Source organism: Xyrauchen texanus, chromosome 29, assembly GCF_025860055.1.
Source record: "Xyrauchen texanus isolate HMW12.3.18 chromosome 29, RBS_HiC_50CHRs, whole genome shotgun sequence".
In the NCBI taxonomy this organism is placed as follows: domain Eukaryota; kingdom Metazoa; phylum Chordata; class Actinopteri; order Cypriniformes; family Catostomidae; genus Xyrauchen; species Xyrauchen texanus.
Window position 1 is genome coordinate 2,457,910 of NC_068304.1, and position 17,916 is coordinate 2,475,825.

At 38.9% G+C, this 17,916-nt stretch overlaps 1 protein-coding gene across 3 annotated transcripts in view; it reads right to left on the bottom strand.

Annotated features, from left to right (window-relative positions):
- The window catches only part of LOC127623226 (src substrate cortactin-like), a 41,346-nt gene extending 23,962 nt beyond the window's left edge, over nucleotides 1-17,384 (bottom strand). The window contains exons 1-3 of one of the 3 annotated variants that reach the window (XM_052097564.1): nucleotides 17,319-17,384; nucleotides 3,725-3,808; nucleotides 3,412-3,485 (exon numbers count right to left, since the gene is read on the bottom strand). In XM_052097564.1, coding sequence (XP_051953524.1) covers nucleotides 3,412-3,485; nucleotides 3,725-3,808 — 158 coding nt within the window. In that variant the 5' untranslated portion in view covers nucleotides 17,319-17,384. Of the gene's footprint in view, nucleotides 1-3,411; nucleotides 3,486-3,724; nucleotides 3,809-17,247 lie in introns of all 3 variants that reach the window. The other 2 variants (XM_052097562.1, XM_052097565.1) reach the window with 2 other exon arrangements.
- Between the last annotated feature and the right edge of the window lie 532 nt (nucleotides 17,385-17,916).

A 17,916-nucleotide genomic window follows, 5' to 3' on the forward strand; every position in this document is an offset into this window, starting at 1 on the left:
AGAGAGTCCAACGATTTGAAATATTCCTATGTCGGCCATTTTGGACATCGGCTATTTTGAATTTAGTCATAAAATGCTGTATTTTAAGAACGATTTGGCGTATCGTTACGAAACTTGGTATGTGTCTTTGGCACCTTGCTTTAAAGGGACTCAAAGTTTCGGGACAATGCCACTTTGTGGTCAAAAATTCTAATGCTATTTTTTAAATGCTAATAGCTATAGACTCCTTTCGCCTACTGTCATGAGACCTGTCTTGATAGGTTCCGTGGTTCATGCAGAGAACAATGATACCAATTATGTTATGATCGAGCAAACTTCCTGTTCGCCATTTTTAAATGTTTTGAAAACCTACTTTTTTTTTTAACTTCACCTAGACCATTTATCCGTTACTAACAGAATTTTTATAAACCATACCGTTTTCGTATGGCACTTCAACGAATTCGACGAAGAACGTGTAAGATTTTACTTGAGTCTGTATCTCCGCAATGCTTTGAGGGATTGGGATGAAACTTGTCACCATTATCCAATCACCATTAGGTTACCTGAGGTTACCTACAGTGTTTTTGGCGCACTGCCCACTATTAGTCATGAGATTATAACTCTTGAACGCTTTCCTGCATGATAACGATCATGCCCAGATAGAACCGTGCCATATACTGGTCAAAATTTTTGTGATTTAAACTTTACTTTTTCTAACTCCACATACACTGTTGATCAGACTCTAACCAAAAACATGTCACAAAGCTATTTTTGCTGCTCATGATGCCGATAATTGTCTTGACCCCGGTATCGCTGCTTGCAGCTGTATTTCTATTTGTTTCCATATCTCAACCTTGGGATTTAAATCCCGAGGTTACCAGAGCCAGCCAGATACAGCTGGGGAGGACCCCACCGAACCTCACCGAAATTACCTGCCAGTTGAACTGTGATTAGGGTTGCAGCGGTATACCATTTTCACGGTATACCACGGTTTCAAAATTGACGGTTATCATACCATGTACATTTGCTTATCTACAGTATGGAGAAAAAAATGCAACCGGACGGAGAATCTCACATGCGCGTGCGCATCTCCTTTATTCCTTGTCTGCCTGTCAGACTCGTCAACTCACACATACGCACGTGCGCAGCGGAAAAAATGTCTGAGAGAAGCAAGGTGAGGGGGTCTGACATGAGTGATTCTTTTTAGAATGTGAACGGGTAATGTTTTAGGAAAAAAAACAAGTAAACTAGCCCGCTTTGCGACAAACATTAAAAGTTCTATAAATGTATTTTTTTATTATTATTAAAATTGAATAATAAATTAACAGAGAAGTAGAGATGGCAAAATAAATGTATAATCTCTGCCTTTATTCAGTTTTTTTAATGCCGGAGAGAAAAGTATCTATACTTTTTGTAGAGCAATACAATACTTTAGGCAATTTCAGAATAGTCCCATTAGTCACAGATACACTTCAGAAAATTGAGTACACAACTATTTCTGGGCTTAAAAGATACAGAAACCAAATCAATGCAGAACATTGTATCTCAAAGGCAATACAATGTGGCCCCCTATGCGTTACTTTAAGCCCGATGTGGCCCCTTTACCAAAATAGTTAAAAATATTAATAATTACACACGTCACCTTTACAAATTTGTTTCAGGATTTTACATGAGTAAAAGAAACCGTTATATTTTGACAAAATGTTAGTTTCATATGAAATAATCTAAAGTTAGAATCTATTAGACCTCATTTTATATCATCAACAGTGGCAGTTTAAAGTTTCAAGATGTGTTCAGCTAGTATTTATTTTTCATAAATACATTCATTTATTATTATTATTACTATTATTTAAGACTAGAACACTAACCTAACCATGGTAATGTTTCCTTCTGTGTAATATGTGTATAAATATGTAATATTAGGTAACAAACAGGATAATAATGGGCTCATATAAGTAAATATGCTCTTCATTTTTTAAAAGGAGGAGAGACAACTTCCTGTAGATTTTGTTGTTGACATCAACAACAAAAATAATGACATGCCCTTGTACTGGAAAACCATGAACAAAACTAGACAACATAAAAGGAAATGCAACCCATTAAATACAGGTTATGTTTAATCTATGGCAGGTCGACACATGATGTCCAATGTAAATCTGTCCTGAAGCAAAACCAGTTGATAAGCACTGAGTTAAAGGTACAGATAGGAGCCGTATATGTTAATTATTAATATCATATGACATTACTACAAAAGCTTAGACAGCTGATGTTATTTTTCATTTAGTAGTTCATTTAACATGCTATGATAACATGTGAACGAACATGCTTTAGTTATATAACATGTTATACTTACATTATATTTTTATCATGTTTATAATTCTGTTTATTATAATTCTGTTAGCTTTCTTATTTTTTCTACTTATTTATTTTCAAAAGGGAGACTTTTTTTACACATATGTACCAAGAGTGGACGCCACACCAATCTTAAAAGTGTAACACATACTTCAATAAAAGAAATGGTTTCAAGTTTGAATTATAATAAAGTGTTTGCTTAAAAATAAATAAATAAAATAACCCTTCTGTTTTCACTAATAATAGTAATTGTGTAATACCGTATACTGCGATACCGTGATATTTTCTGAGACGGTTATCATACTGTGAAAATCTCATACCGTTGCAACCCTAACTGTGATGCACCTCATTGATCTCTGCCTACATCACGTTTGTCTGTTGAAGGACTTTACTCTTGAAATGGAATACATAGACTTAATTTAATTGTCAACAATAGCATTCATCAGCCAACTAGCAACAGTCATTGCATTTATGTGAACATCTACAGTTAATCCAGGATGGACTTCAAAAGACTTTAGTCATTAATTTTAACGTTCATGAAAAAAACTTTTTTTTCGGAACACTGGACCTTAACACTTAATTTACAAATTTTAAACCATGATTTGCACTGCACACAAATAACTAATATTGGCATTATATTCATGTTGTTCAGCCAGAGGGGACCTGGTCTGGTTTCTCCCAAGGTTATTTTTCTCCATTAACCAACATCTTATGAAGTTTTGTGTTCCTTGCCACAGTCACCTTCAAGGGGTTCTAAATACAATCATTTAATTATTCGATTTTTATGTGCAATCATATTTAATGAAACTAGACAATGATCACTCGAAGACTTCATATATATTACAGTTACATTTTTTATTTTGTTAATGAATGATTTCCTGTAAAGCTGCTTTGTGTTGTGAAAAGCACTATACAAATAAACATGAATTTTCATGAACATTTAAGGCCTGCAGGAGCTCTGAAATTGAATCCAACAATACTGAAATTATGCAGTTCTCAACTGTGTTCAATTAAGAGTAGCAAATTAAACTCACTATTAAAAATAAATAAAATGTTTTTAATTATGGAAGTTTGACTAACTTTATGTGTTCCTGATGTCCAGAGCCAGCCACAGTCTTGGCACCCCATCGCTGCTCCTTTTCTGACACGTCATTCTGAGATTTAAAAAAAAAAAAAATTGCCGGAGAAAAAAATACAAATATTAGCAAAAATCCTCATAGAATATTAAATAGATATTAAAATAGAGTACTAATACATAGTTGAAGTGTAGGACTAACCAACCAGTCAGTGTAATATGTTACTAGTAAAATTCTTGCCTATTCTCAATCATTACAAAAATACAAAAAGTCTTGAGACTGAGAGGTGATGCTGTAAACAGAGAATTGTTTGTAACCTCAAAATCAGGGTCAGTCTCCCAGTCATCTCCTCCATCATCGACTGCAACAGAGACAGACTGACCAACGGCTGCTTTCCACATCTGACACGAGACAAAAACATTACACTCCACAAAACTGCACACAAATACACACATTTAAAATAATAAAAGATTTTCTGCACACTCATACCAAAACATCTTGTAGAGGTGGACCGATAATGGATTTTACCGATATAATTGGTTAATCAGCTGATAGCATTTCTATTAATAGATTAAAAAAAATAAAAAAATAAAAACAATTATTCTTTCCCAACTATGACGGGCACACATACATAAGAGGCTACAATGCTATGTATTTTCCAAATTAAGTTTTCTATAGCATCAGATGAAGGGTTTTGTGTGTGTGTGTGTGTATATAGCTGAAGTCACAAGTTTACATACACCTTAGCCAAATACATATAAACTCAGTTTTTCACAATTCCTGACATTTAATCATAGAAATTCCCTGTCTTAAGTCAGCTTGGATCACTACTTTATTTTTAGAATGTGAAATGTCAGAATAATAGAAAGCTGAGCTCCTGTATAAATGTACTGTATACGCGGTGTTCTCTTTACTCCCGTATATGTGCTACTCGTCAGAAAGCAGCGTCCCTGTTGCAACGTAATCCCCGCGACGCTTCTGTAAACAACAAACACAGCATCCGAGAAAGACTTTGCAAGCAGAGGGACATTCCATCAATTTAACTGGTGTGTATAAATGAGTATAGTTTACTGAGCATGTGGACATGCTTGTTTTCTCAACAAATACATGACATGAGATACAATATAAACATGATATATGGCGAGTGTTTATAGTCATACTGTACGTTAATTGTGTCAGTCTACTTTATTAGTGGTTTCTTTTTCTTCGCTTTGCATGAGCTTAAATGCTTTCATTCTGTACTCTTTTGTTTTCATGCATTGCTTGTTTAAATGTTTTTTTTTTTTTTTAAAAAAGCAAAAAAAAAAAAAAAAGCATAATATAAGCTTGTTTTTTTAAATGGTGATGCAACCTGCATGACTAAAAAAATATATATATATTTTACACCATCTCTTTCTCATTAATTTCCTTCATTTAAATAATAGAATATTCAAGTATTTGTTTTTTATGAGCTTAAATATTCGAATACCAAATTATTGATGAATCCCATCCCTAGTTTGTAGGCCTCCTTGCTACCACACTGTGGACTGGTGCACTTCACAAAATAGATGACATCATGAAAAGGGAAAATGATGTTGATATCTCAAGCAACATCTCAAGAAATTAGCCAGGAAGTTAAAGCTTGGTTGCAAATGGGTTTTCCAAATGGATAATGACCCCAAGCATAACTCCAAAGTTGTGGCAAAATGGCTTAAGGACATCAAAGTCAAGGTATTGGAGTGGCCATCACAAAGCCCTGACCTCAATTCAATAGAAAATGTGTGGGCAGAACTGAAAAAGCATGTGCAAGCAAGGAGGCCTAAAAACCTGACTCAGTTACACTATTTTTGTCTGGAGAAATATGCCAAAATTCCAGCAACTTATTGTGAGAAGCTTGTGGAAGGCATTCCAAAATGTTTGACATAAATTAAACAATTAAAAGGCAATGCTACCAAATACTAACAAAGGGTATGTAAACTTCTGATCCACTGGGAATGTGATGAAATAAATAAAAGCTGAAATAAATCATTCTCTCTACTATTATTCTGACAGTTCACATTTTTAAAATAATGATCCTAACTGACCTAAGGCAGGGAAAGTTTTCTATGATTAAATGTCAGGAATTGTGAAAAACTGAGTTTAAATGTATTTGGCTAAGGTGTATGAAAACTTCTGACTTCAAATGTGTAATTAAATATAAATAATATATATATATATATATATATATATATATATATATATATATATATATATATATATATATATATATATATATATATATATATATATATATACAGCACCATCACAATTTGAAAAAAGTCATTTTTGATCAAATCTAGACAGGCCACATTTCCAGCAGTCATCACTGCAACACCTTATCATTTGAGTAATTATGCTAAATTGGTACTAGAAAATCACTTGCTATTATATCAAACACAGTTGAAAGCTATTTGTTTAGTTAAATGTTCTTAGTGTTTGTTTTTGAGCTGCCACAGTATGCAATAGACCTGAATGTCTTAAGGTCAATATTAGGTCAAAAATGGCAAAAATATATGCAGCTTTCTCTTAGAAACTCAGTCAATCATTGTTTTAACAATGAAGGCTATACAAAGCTTGAAATTGCCCAAAAAACTGAACATTTCATACAATGGTGTACTATACAGTCTTCCAGGATAAAAGACAACTGGCTCTAACAAGGACAGAAAGAGATGTGGAAGGCCGAGTTACAACTAATCAAGTGGATAAGTACATCAGACTCTCTAGTGACAGCTTAAGTGAATTCTCAACGCTCAACACCAGTTTCATATACAACAGTAAAGAGAAGACAAAGGGGTGCAGGCCTTATGGGAAGAATTGCAAAGAAAAAGACACTTTTGAAACAGAAAAAAAAAAGAAAAGGTTAGAGTGGCAAAGAAACACAGACATTGGACAACAGATAATTGGAAAAGAGTGTTTTGGACCTTAACCACATTGAGCTTTTGTGTGATCAGCTAGACTGTAAGGTGCGTGAGAAGTGCCCGACAAGACAGCCACATCTATGGCAAGTGCTACAGGAAGCGTTGGGTGAAATGAGTATCTGGACAAACTGACAGCTAGAATGGCAAGGATCTGCAAAGCTGTCATTGCTGCATGTGGAGGATTTTTGATGAAAACTCTTTGATGTTCTGAATTTTTTTTTCAAATTGTAATAGTAATTAACATATATTTATCAATAAATAGTACCCATTTATTTCCATAAGAGCAAAATCTGTACATTATCCCAAACTTTTGGCCAGTCATTCACATTGCTTTAGTGTGACAATGGGGTTAAGGTTTGGAGATTTGGCTATGACAGAGTCTTGATCCAGTGGTCCTTCATCCACACCTTGATTGACCTGGCTGTGTGGCATGGAGCATTGTCCTGCTAGAAAAACAATCCTCAGAATTGGGGAACATTGTCAGAGCAGAAGGAAGCAAGTTTTCTCCCAGGATAACCTTGTATGTGGCTTGATTCATGCATCCTTCACAAAGATGAATCTGCCCAATTCCAGCCTTGCTGAAGCAGCCCCAGATCATCACGAACCTTCAGCAAATTTCTTCCCTTATCTCCCTCCCGCTGATTAGGCAACTCAGCTCAGAGCGTGCATCCTCATGGCCCAGCCACGCCCACCTCCTCGTCACACTCCTCCTGAATCAGGCCGGGGTGCCATCCAGACTGGCTTACCCTCCCCTACCCAATGTCTGGAAGAGAAATGCTTCCCTTCTGACAGTTCCGCCTCCCGATGGTCCTCCCCACCACCTGAAAATCGAGGAGAGGGAGGGGAGAGAGAAAAGAAAATGCTCTTCTTAGACTCCTGTGGGCACGTCACCCAGCCGGTCCTCACCTGCTCCTCCATCCCCTGTCAGAAGACAGCCGCTCCTCTGTCCCCTGGTGGACGGCAGCAGTTCCCCCGCCTCCCAGAGGACAGCAGCGTATCTTCTGTCCAATGGTGGATGGCAGCACCTCCTCCATCACCTGACAGAAAAAAACATGTCTGGTGGATGGCAATGGTTCCTGTACGTTGGACCCATACCCATGCAAAACAGAGAAATGCCGGACCTGAACAGAACCAGTCTATTATTTGAGAACTTGGACCACTACCCATGCAGAACTAAGAAATGCCGGACCCATCTATTATTTGAAAGCTGGGACCCGGACCCAGCCAGGAGACACAGACCTGATTGACTTCACAGCTGATTGATTTTAACAAGTTCATTTACAAGTTGTGAAAACAAAACTTTGTGTCTTATATAATGTGATGTTAGTAGCCTTCTTCCCAGTGTCTGGCCATGATGCATATAATCAATCCTCCTTGCCAAGAAAGTACATCCAGGTTTTCTGTGATTCCTCTCTTGCTGATTGAAATAGTATAGCTATTCCACTTATTATTTCCATCGGTCACGGATGACAAACGCATCTGGTTTTAGAATCAGCTTTGCAATTTTTGGTATCTCGCATGAGATAACTTCGACTGCTTGCCATTTTGAACTGTTTACTCGTTCCTTGCCATGGCAGCATGTCTATTATTACAAATCAAGCCTCTTGGGTGGCTTGGACAATCAGCCAGCCATTGTGTAAGTGCGTCCATCTGATGATGAGGATTTGACAGGGTCAGGTGAAGCCTGTGACTCGGGCTTCACAAGAGTTGAGTCAGCAGATGAAAGGGCATCTGCAACACTCCCAGAGGAGGGCAACTCGGGTTCAGTCCTGTCCAATGCTTGTGTGGTGGTTGACTCTGCCGCTCTTAGGTGCACTCTGTTTCGCCTATATATAGATCCACCCATATTCACAAGATAAGATTGTGGTGCCACTTTCTGAAGGCAGGTGCCAACACTCCAGAACGCAGGGTTTTCCACTGGAAGAGGTTTCATACGAATCCGCTCTCCTATGTTTAGCTCTGACAGATCACAAGCTGACCTGTCATAATAGGATTTTGCCAACTGCTTTTGGTGGTGAAGCTGCTCCACAACCCCAGTTATAACACATGGCTCCAGAAGCTTGTTTGTTCCTAGAAGAGATGTTTTCAGTCACCGCAACATTAACCTTTGTGCAGGGCTACTGTCTCTATATTCAGTTTGGGTGTTTCTAAAATGAAGGATTGTTTTCCAAGGGTCAGTTCTGTCGTGCACGGCTTTGCGCAGGAGGTTCTTAGCAATCTTGACGGCTCACTCAGCCTTTCCATTTGATTTAGGGTGTCTTGGTGAAGAGGTGATATGCTCAAATTCCCAGCTGGAGGCAAAGCGATTAAAAGGAGCACCAAACTGAGGGCCATTATCTGTGATCACTCTATCTGGCTGACCATGTCCAGCAAACTGAGCCTTGCAGCACATGATTACTGTCTCTGCAGATAGATCATGAAGCAGTTATATCTCCCAAAAATCTGAGAAATGGTCCACAATTAGAAGAGAGTCCTTTTGCCGGTGACTGAACAAGTCCATGCTGACAATCTACCATGGCCTGCTGGGGATGTCATGAGAAAGCATGGTCTCCTTCTGCTGGTTGTGCACAAATTCATTGCAAGTTGAACAGTTACTCACAAAGTCTTTGATTTCTGCTTGCATATTAGGACAATACAGTGTGTCACAGACTTGACAATAACATGCATCACCTCCAATGTGGATTGAATGTATGCGCTTGAGCATCTCTGGATGTAGTGACTTGGGGATAATAACTTTGTCCACGGTACAAAATGCCATCTTGCATACTTATTTCATCTCGATAAGGCCAGAATTATCAGATGTGTGGTGTTTTCTCTCATCAGGCAAGCCTGCAAGGACAGTGGCTTTAAGGGCTTGTAGTGCATCATCCCTTTCAGTATGCTCCCTGATTTTCTTCAGCCACTAGTCCGTTACATTCAGGTATTCTGCTTGGTTGATGACCTCTTGCTGCTCTTTCTGCCGATGACATATGGCATGCCACTGGTAAACTGCTTCCTTGCCTGTACAGTCAGCAGCTGCCCTGCTCAACATGTCACTGATGTACATTTTAGGCCCTGGCTTGTAGACAATCTTCAGACTGTAGTTTTGAAGTGCCATGAGCATGCTTTGAAGCAGCTTGGGTGCACTGAGAAATGGTTTGCTGAATATAGAGATCAAGGGTTTGTGTCTCTGCTGTAACCAACTCTCGTCCATACAGATAATGGTCAAATCTTTGGCAAGCGAAGACGATACGGAGACACTCTCTCGATTTGCATGTAATTTTTTTCTGTGGGAGTCTGGGCTATTGAAGAGAAGGCGACAGGCGGTCAATCTCGCATAAGACAGCACCCAAGACCACTTTGGCTGGAGTCACTTTGTACTGTGATAAGCTTAGTAACATCATAATAGCGCAGCACATGCATTGACCTGGCCAGGGATTTAAGCTTGCGAACTGCATCGTCACGTTTGGGTAGGCAGTGCCAAGGGGTGTCTTTGTAGAGCAAGCACCACAGTGGCTCGCAAACAGTCGACAAAAGGGGCATGAACTTGGCTAAATAATTAGCAAAGCCAATGAGACGCTGTACACCTTTGACGCCCGTAGGGTTAGGCATTTCCACGATAGCCCTCATCTTCTCTGGGTCGGGCTTCAAGCCAGTGGATATGACCATGGAACTTCACTTCGGTGACCTTAAATTGCAATTTTTTGAAGCTAAGTCATATCTTGACATCTTTGCAATGCTCCAACAGAGCCTGAAACTCATGGTCATTTTCATCTTGCTGGGCTGTTTCACCGCAGCCAATGAAAATAATATTATCTGCGATGGGCTCAATCCACTTTAGACCTGCTAACAATTCATGCGGTTTCCGTTGATACACCTCAGGTGCCTCCGAGACTCCAAACGGGAGCTTTAACCACCGTTTCCTGCCCCATGGGGTCCAGAACGTGGTCATGAAGCTGCTCTGTTGGTCCAGCCTGCACTGTAAGAATGAGAGCATTTCAGAGCTTTGTTCAGGAACTTCAAGCAGGGTTCAGGGTTCAAGCAAATCCTCAGCTTGTCAGTTTTTTTACCAACACCATGTTGCTGATCCAATCTGCTGGCTCTGTCACATCTGTAATATGACCCTCTGCCTGATACGCATCCAGTCTGGCTTTGACGGCTGCTTCCATAGCAATTGGAACATTACGGGGGGCACACTATACCGGTGTGACACTGGAATCCAGCTCAAAGTGGACCTCACAGGCAGAGATTCCACAGGCAAGTTGAACACATCACTGTATGTCAATTAGGGGCTGAAATGATTAGGCGACATTATTGACAACGCCGACAATAAATAAAATTATAGACAAATATTTTTGTTGTCGAATAGTCATTTGATCTCTTTTGACCTAATAATGTAAGGGCCTGCAATATCGCGTTTTGACCACTGCGGCGCTGTTGCACTAGACTGTAATACAGCCCTCCTCTACAAAATCCAATAGAAGAAAACACAACAAGGTATGCATTATGATGGAGTGCAAATGAAGTAGTAGAGTTTGGGAAAGTTTTAATAAAACGAAACTTTAAACAAAAACTGCAGTCGTGTGTAATACCTGCAAGGTGGAACTTGCCTTTCATGGGAGCACAATGTGCATGTTGGAGCATTTGAAGAGGAAACATCCCAGCACGAGAGGGGATGGAAACGGTGAGAGGTGAGTGAGCTCCAACTTGAGGTAACTAACTAGTTAAAACTTTTTATTATATAATGCAAAAACTATAATAATAAAAAAAATAGCAGTTAAGTGATAGTTTGGTTTGCATATATTAAAGCTTGAATGAGCTCAGGAGTCAGGACTGTTTTGATTATAATAACATTATAAGGTACTATAGGAAAGTGATTATAGGAAAGGTAAGTGATACGAGTTATCACTTACCTTTATTTTTTTATACCTTATATTTTACAAAGATGTTTTAAGCAGAATGATGCATCAGTTAGTCAGTTGTCATGGTGAATGAGAATGTCTCTCTCCCTTTCATCTCATTTTGTGTGCCAAAAATATTTATTTGTAGTGTAAAAATGTATTTTATAATAGTAATAATTGTTTGCAGATTAATATGTTAACATTCTATGTACCCTGAAGTAAATGCCCCTTTTCTGTTTCAGTTCAAAGAAAAGCTAGCTGTGGTCCTATTGATGACTTTCTTTGAGGAAGAATTATTGTACTCCTCAGCAAACCGCCGCTCTTACAGATTCAATTCTGAGCATGATTGTTAAAGACATGAGACCTCTTTCCATAGTGGATGGACAAGGCTTTCGTGAAATGGTTTCTGCATTCAACTTTGGATTTCTTCCATCAAGAATACACTTTACAAGTTTAAATGGAACAACAATATGAAGAAAAAACAAATCTGTCAAAAGGTATGCATACACCGAATGCAAATACATCTTTTAGTAACAATCTAGATTTCAAATTGAACACCCTGTAAAGATGACTAAACAGCAATTTAACCACTAGGAGTTCAAATTGAGAATCTTAAAATAAAAGGTTTAACAAAAAAAAAAAAAAATGATGTCTTTTAAAGTTTAAAGAAACTATTCAGGATGGAAGCTTCATTGCACTGACAGCTGTACATTTAGACTAGCCTTGCAACAGAAGCATACCTTGGTGTCACATGTCACTTTATCAATTAAGACAGGAAAATTAAGACTCTCACACTAGCAACAATGCCTCTTGAAGAACAACATTGCTGGAAGAGGTTGTTGCAAAATTCACATTCCAGTAAACAACATTAAAGCAGTCATCCATGACAATGGATCCAATGTTGTGGTTGCAATGAAATTAATTGCAGACAAACATAATTGGGTCTCTGTCCGCTGTACTGGAAACACACTTCAGCTTATTGTGAACAACTCCCTTAAAGAGACCAGCATCTGCAAAGCTTTGGGAGCTGCAAGGACCTTGATTGAACATTTTAAGAGAAGTGAACTGGCCCATACTAAGCTGAAGGAAATGTAACAGCAGATGAACACATAGATGAGCATAAGCTGATCCAAGATGTCAGTAACCGGAGGAACAGCACCTATTTTATGGTGGAGAGACTATTGGAGCAGCGCTGGCCCATTACTGCCACACTTTCTGATCCTGAAGTGACACCAAGGGGCAAATATTACTTTGATTTGAAGCCTGATCAGTGGTAACTGCTTGAAAAGCTGCCCCAGAGTCTGCAACCATTTCAATGTGCCACTGTATTTCTTAGTGGTCAAGAGTATGCAACATTGTCATACCTTCCTCAACTTTCAAAAGGGCTACAGAGGTCTGTGCAACAATCCCTTAGCTTCGAAACAACACCTGGAAAAGCTTTTTTTAGCCAAACCTTCTAAAGAGTTAACAGAGAGGTGGTTGAATATCAACACTTTCTTCAAGGGCAAAGACAACACATTTCTTCTGTCAGTAGACCTAATCCCAAGATTTAGAAAGCTTAAGTTTATGTCTGCCGAAAAGAGGGTAGAGGTTCAAAGCACTGTCGAAGTCCTGGCTATTAAAGCAGGAAAAGAGTCCTGGAAACCTATAGAAGTAGGGCAGGGTCAGTGTGTGACTGTTCCAAGGAGAGTGGAAGAGTCAGCACTAGAAAACCTCCTCCAGTCTGACACAGACAGCCTCAGTGAAGAGGAGTTGCATGGGGACCAAAAGGCGGTGAGAAAAGGAGGTACAGATGCACTTCTCAGAATCACAAATACCCAAACAAGAAGATCCCCTGGGTTGGTGGAAGGAAAATAAGGGATGTTTTCCTAACCTCCCAAAGCTTGCAAGATCTTTTCTTTGCATTCCCGCCACATCCACTCCAGCAGAACATATGTGACCCGTCACGGAAACCAGTGACACAAGTCGGCAGCACAACTTGTGAGCAAAATGAGAAACAAGTGTTTTTTTCCAAAATTGGTGATTTCCGCTTTTTTGCAGAATCTGTTAGTTGAGATCATGAAGAAGCCTCTCCATGTTTGAGATAACAGTATTGGTATATTTAAAAGCGTACATTTTGAGGTTGAAATCGGCTTGTTTTTCGGAGATTCTAGCATGCAGTAGGGGCGTGTCATTGTCTGTGTGTATTTCCGTACTGAATAGCCACCGGCGCTTTTGCCCCCGCCCCTAACAGCGTGGCTACTTATTATGCAGCGTCTAGCCGGCTCTATCTGATATCAAAATTCAATGAAGATGGACGCCGCAAAGAATGTCGCGAGACGAGCTGAACCGTGGCCGTTACAACGAAAATGTTTTGAAGTACTTCTTCGACAAGCCGGATGCTTATGAACAAGCGCTCACTGATTCTGAAGACGATCTGAGCGACGATGAAAGTGGCATGATAAGACTGAATAATATCCCTAATCTACAACTGAGCGAAGATGAAGACGAGGAAGAATGTATCGGACTGGCGTCATGCGAATTATTGGACATTTAGAGGCAAACAGACGCACAGTGCAAACTTCGGAGATGGTTACATCCACAAAGAAGACCCCGACAAAGAGAAAGTGTGCCCGAACGACTTATTTCATTGGAGGCAACGAGATCTGCAAGAATACTTTTCTGTTTCTTATGGGGTGAGTTTCCATAAACATCAAAGTTTGTCGCTTTTTGTTCATTCTAAGAACACGCATCACGTTATCTCATGTTTAGTCCATGTTTACAGGGGGAGCTTTACAGGGGTATGGCTTATCTAAATGAGATGTAAATAAGCCCTATTGTCACTCCCAGCAGCAGAGAGAGGTGAGAACTGCACAATCTTTTGAGGCCGTTTTCTCCCCTTTTAGCTTTTTTGAGTGCCTACCTTCAAATGGCCACAACTTCTCCAAATATTGTCAGATTTCCATGTGTTACAAATCGTTGGAAAGCTTGGAGACTACACTTTCAGAATCTGTGAATAACTCAAAATGCCCCAAAACCGACTTGTGTCCCTACTTTCCGTGATCGGTCACATATCTTCTCTGCTGCAGGAAACATTTGCTCACAATAAAAGAGCAAGCTTGTCGAGTGAGCATGTTGATATGCTGGCCTTTCTTCATTTTAATTTGGTGCTTATTTGACAATCCCAAAAAAAAAGCCAGTCCAGAAAAGACACTGTTACTTACTGTTTTTCATGAAAAAGAACCCTTTCAAATGAAGCTCTTAATGCTGTTGCCTTATTTAATAAAAATGTGTTTACACTCAAACATATTTTTTTTGTCTGCAATTTTTGTCCAGCTGATTTTTTATTATTTTTTTTTTGCTTCTATTTAAAAGGAAACAAAATAATTAAATCAATGCTTGGAGAGCATTTGTGTGTGATTTTTGAGTTGGGCAGAATCAGAAAACCTGAAGAGATTGACCCGTTCAGTTGGCTCAAAGTTCATTAAAAAGACTTTTTCAAAAGCTGAAGTGATTTTCTTGTTTTATATAAAAGTTAGAATAAGTATAACTCAATGTTATAACTAATTGCAAAAGTTGATTAATCATTCAAAGCATACCGATTAGTCATTGAAATAATCAACGATTAGTCAATTAATCTGTGTAATAATCGTTAGATTAATCGATTATCAATATAATCCTTTGTTGCAGCCCTAATGTCAACGAACTGTTCCTTAGTCAAAGGCTCAGACCGTTCTTGTTCCATCTTGAGCACGTCATCTGGGATTGTATACTGCATCAGGCTTAGATGTTCACAAGTAGAGCCTGAGAGAAGTGGACTTTGACTTGTCTGTACTATCTCAAATGACACTTGGTATGTCTCTCCTTTGACCAAGCATTCTGTATCAAAAACACCCATGGAGTCCAGCAACTCACCTGAGTACAGCCGTAGTTTGACATTACTGGGGTGGAATGGAGTGTTAGAAGCCACCTTTACTTTGTCCTTGTAACTCATCACATTGCATGTTACACCTCAATCTGATTGACAATGCAGAAAATCGCAGGGAAACAAACCCTTTCTTCCCTTTCATGTGCACTTTGCTAATGGACTAAAATGTGTACATGATGTGTACATAACATCACTGTTCCCAACCGGCTCCTCCTTGGAATCTTCAATGCAGTGATGCTTCTCCACTGTAGATCTTCTTTAGCTTTTAAAGGCATACTTTAGCGAAGTGATTGTCAGTTCCACAGAGTCTGCATGTTTACGTATGCACATTACCACAGTATCGGCATGCCTTGCTTGTATCTAAGAGACTTGGTGAATTACTCTGCTTCGGCTAGGCTTGAATGGTTTCCTAGCAACAGCGTGAACCATTTCGGCTGGAGGTATGCATGCTGCATCCATCGCTCTCATATGCATAGTGGTCTGTTCAGCTGTGTGACATCTCAATGGCTGTGAGCAGTGTTACATTTTTTTTCACTTAACCTGCATCTGGTGCCTTCATTTGTAATGCCCAGTAATATTTTGTCACAAATCATTTCATCCTTCAATCCACCATAATCACAAGTTGCTGCTTTTCTCTCAATCGGGTCACAAAATTGTCTATGGATTCCCCTTCCTCCTGTTTACAAAGCCGAACACATACCTCTCATAAATGACATTTCTGACAGGCTTGCAGTATGCTTCCAATGCATTTAGAATGTTTTTATTGTCTCCCTGTTGCGCCGCTGTGAGATTCAAATTGTGCCGTAAACATGTCTGCATTCAGATCCCATCACACTTCTCAATGTGGCAGCTTGGACCTCCCTGGTCTTTTCAGCCAGGCCTGTGACCAGCACATAATCCTCAAACTCTGCTCTGAATAAGTCTCAATTAACGCTCCAGTCTCCATTTAAGTTAATTGGTAATGGCGGAGGTATATTAGCCGTAGACACGCGAGTGCAGCTCAGCAACTGCATTCAAATAAGACAGAGCAGCCAGGACCAAAGAAAGACCAAAGCAATCGACTGCCGATGGCATGATCCATTACATTCCGTAACAGTAGTAGAGCACCTGGTCAGGAGAGTACCGCTGAGCCATGCACTCAACACAGACACAGAACAAAGGTGTCAGGATCCTGTCACCACAATAAACATGACTAACCAAGTGACAGGATCCTGACAAAAAACAAACAAAAAAATATATATATCACCAGTGGTTTAATGAGGAATAATATTTATTATTAGTCACAAAATATGAAGTTGGAGACACAATGTATTTGATAATGCACCTCAATTCCACTTAGGCCTAGTCACATTTTTTTTTTGCATGCTCTCCCACCACAGGCACCAAAAAGAAACCTATAAATGATCTTTAGGAGGAATAACAGCCGGACAGGGAATGACTTCATTAAGAATGACTAAACAATACATGGTATTAATCTCAATATGAGAATGATAATTTCACCCTCAACAACAAAACAAATCAAATTCAAACATAAAGAGCCTAAGGTCAAGGTCAGAAACACTGGGGGAAAAAACTGAATAATTATTTTGTCACAGGGACATAAAAATGTAGCTATTTTTAATTAACGTAAAAAGGGAATATGCATGGCTGGTAAAAGTTCTCCATTCATCACTGACAAATGTGGCATCAAATTAATTTTGTAACCTGACCACACAACTGTAATTTTCCATAACTGAAAAAAAAAAAAAAAAACGCCCGTCAATGACTTAAACGGTATAAAGAATACGCCTACCTAAGCCAAATACAACGAATACATAGGTCGGATGGCGTTAAAATTAGTTTTCTCTACAGCCATATGCAATGTAACGTATTGGAGATGTAGTGAAGCCTTGATTTTAATTCAGTCTGTACATAAACTAAAATATTCCGTTCTGGCTGACACAGCTTAAATAAGGGCATTCCTTTTCTTTTCTTAACTAAAATGCAGCAATAAGTGTGTTTAGATACAAATTTAAGTAATCGATCATAAATAAACATGGATTGTTGAGAAATCATCGCCCTTATAACAGCTTTTCAGTGACGATTTAAATTTGGTAAAATCTTGCATTTACACTTACGGCTTACTGAGATGTCCTCCTTAAAGCAAATATTTTGAAGTAAATAACGAGTACAGAGCGAAAATCCTTACAATCGTTTTAAAGAGAAAAGTAGTCTGATTTCCTTCCCGCAGACTTCCCACTTCCTGCTCCAGACAGACTGCACCACCTGCGCTGGGAAAAGAGGGGGGCGGTAGACCGATGTTTCACAATGTCATTTGATGTTATCGTTGTTATTATTATTATGGCAAAGTTTGGTGTATCGCTTACTTTAAGAGAAGACGTAGACTAAAGATATCGGATAAAAGCGGATGTCTGTCTGGTAAGCAGCGTTAATAATATAATTCACCTCTGTCAGGAATGTCCCCATATAATAGTACAATCGGAATGAGGCATCTGAGCAAACCATTTTTACTCTATACTTTATTGTGACGTGGCTTCTCAAAAGAGTACACAGAGAAACACACTGTTTTCACACAATGAACATCATAAAATCCAATAAGAATATAATTTGTGCATCATGATGGTCTCAGAATCTCATACAGAGTAGAGATCTCAAATGATCACAGTGACAAACAAATAAACAGGAACAAAACTACCATAACAATCAATTAAACAGTGATGGCCATAGGTACAAACAAACCTATGGCATTTTCCTGCCATTCTTACCATTCTAGATAACTTACTTTT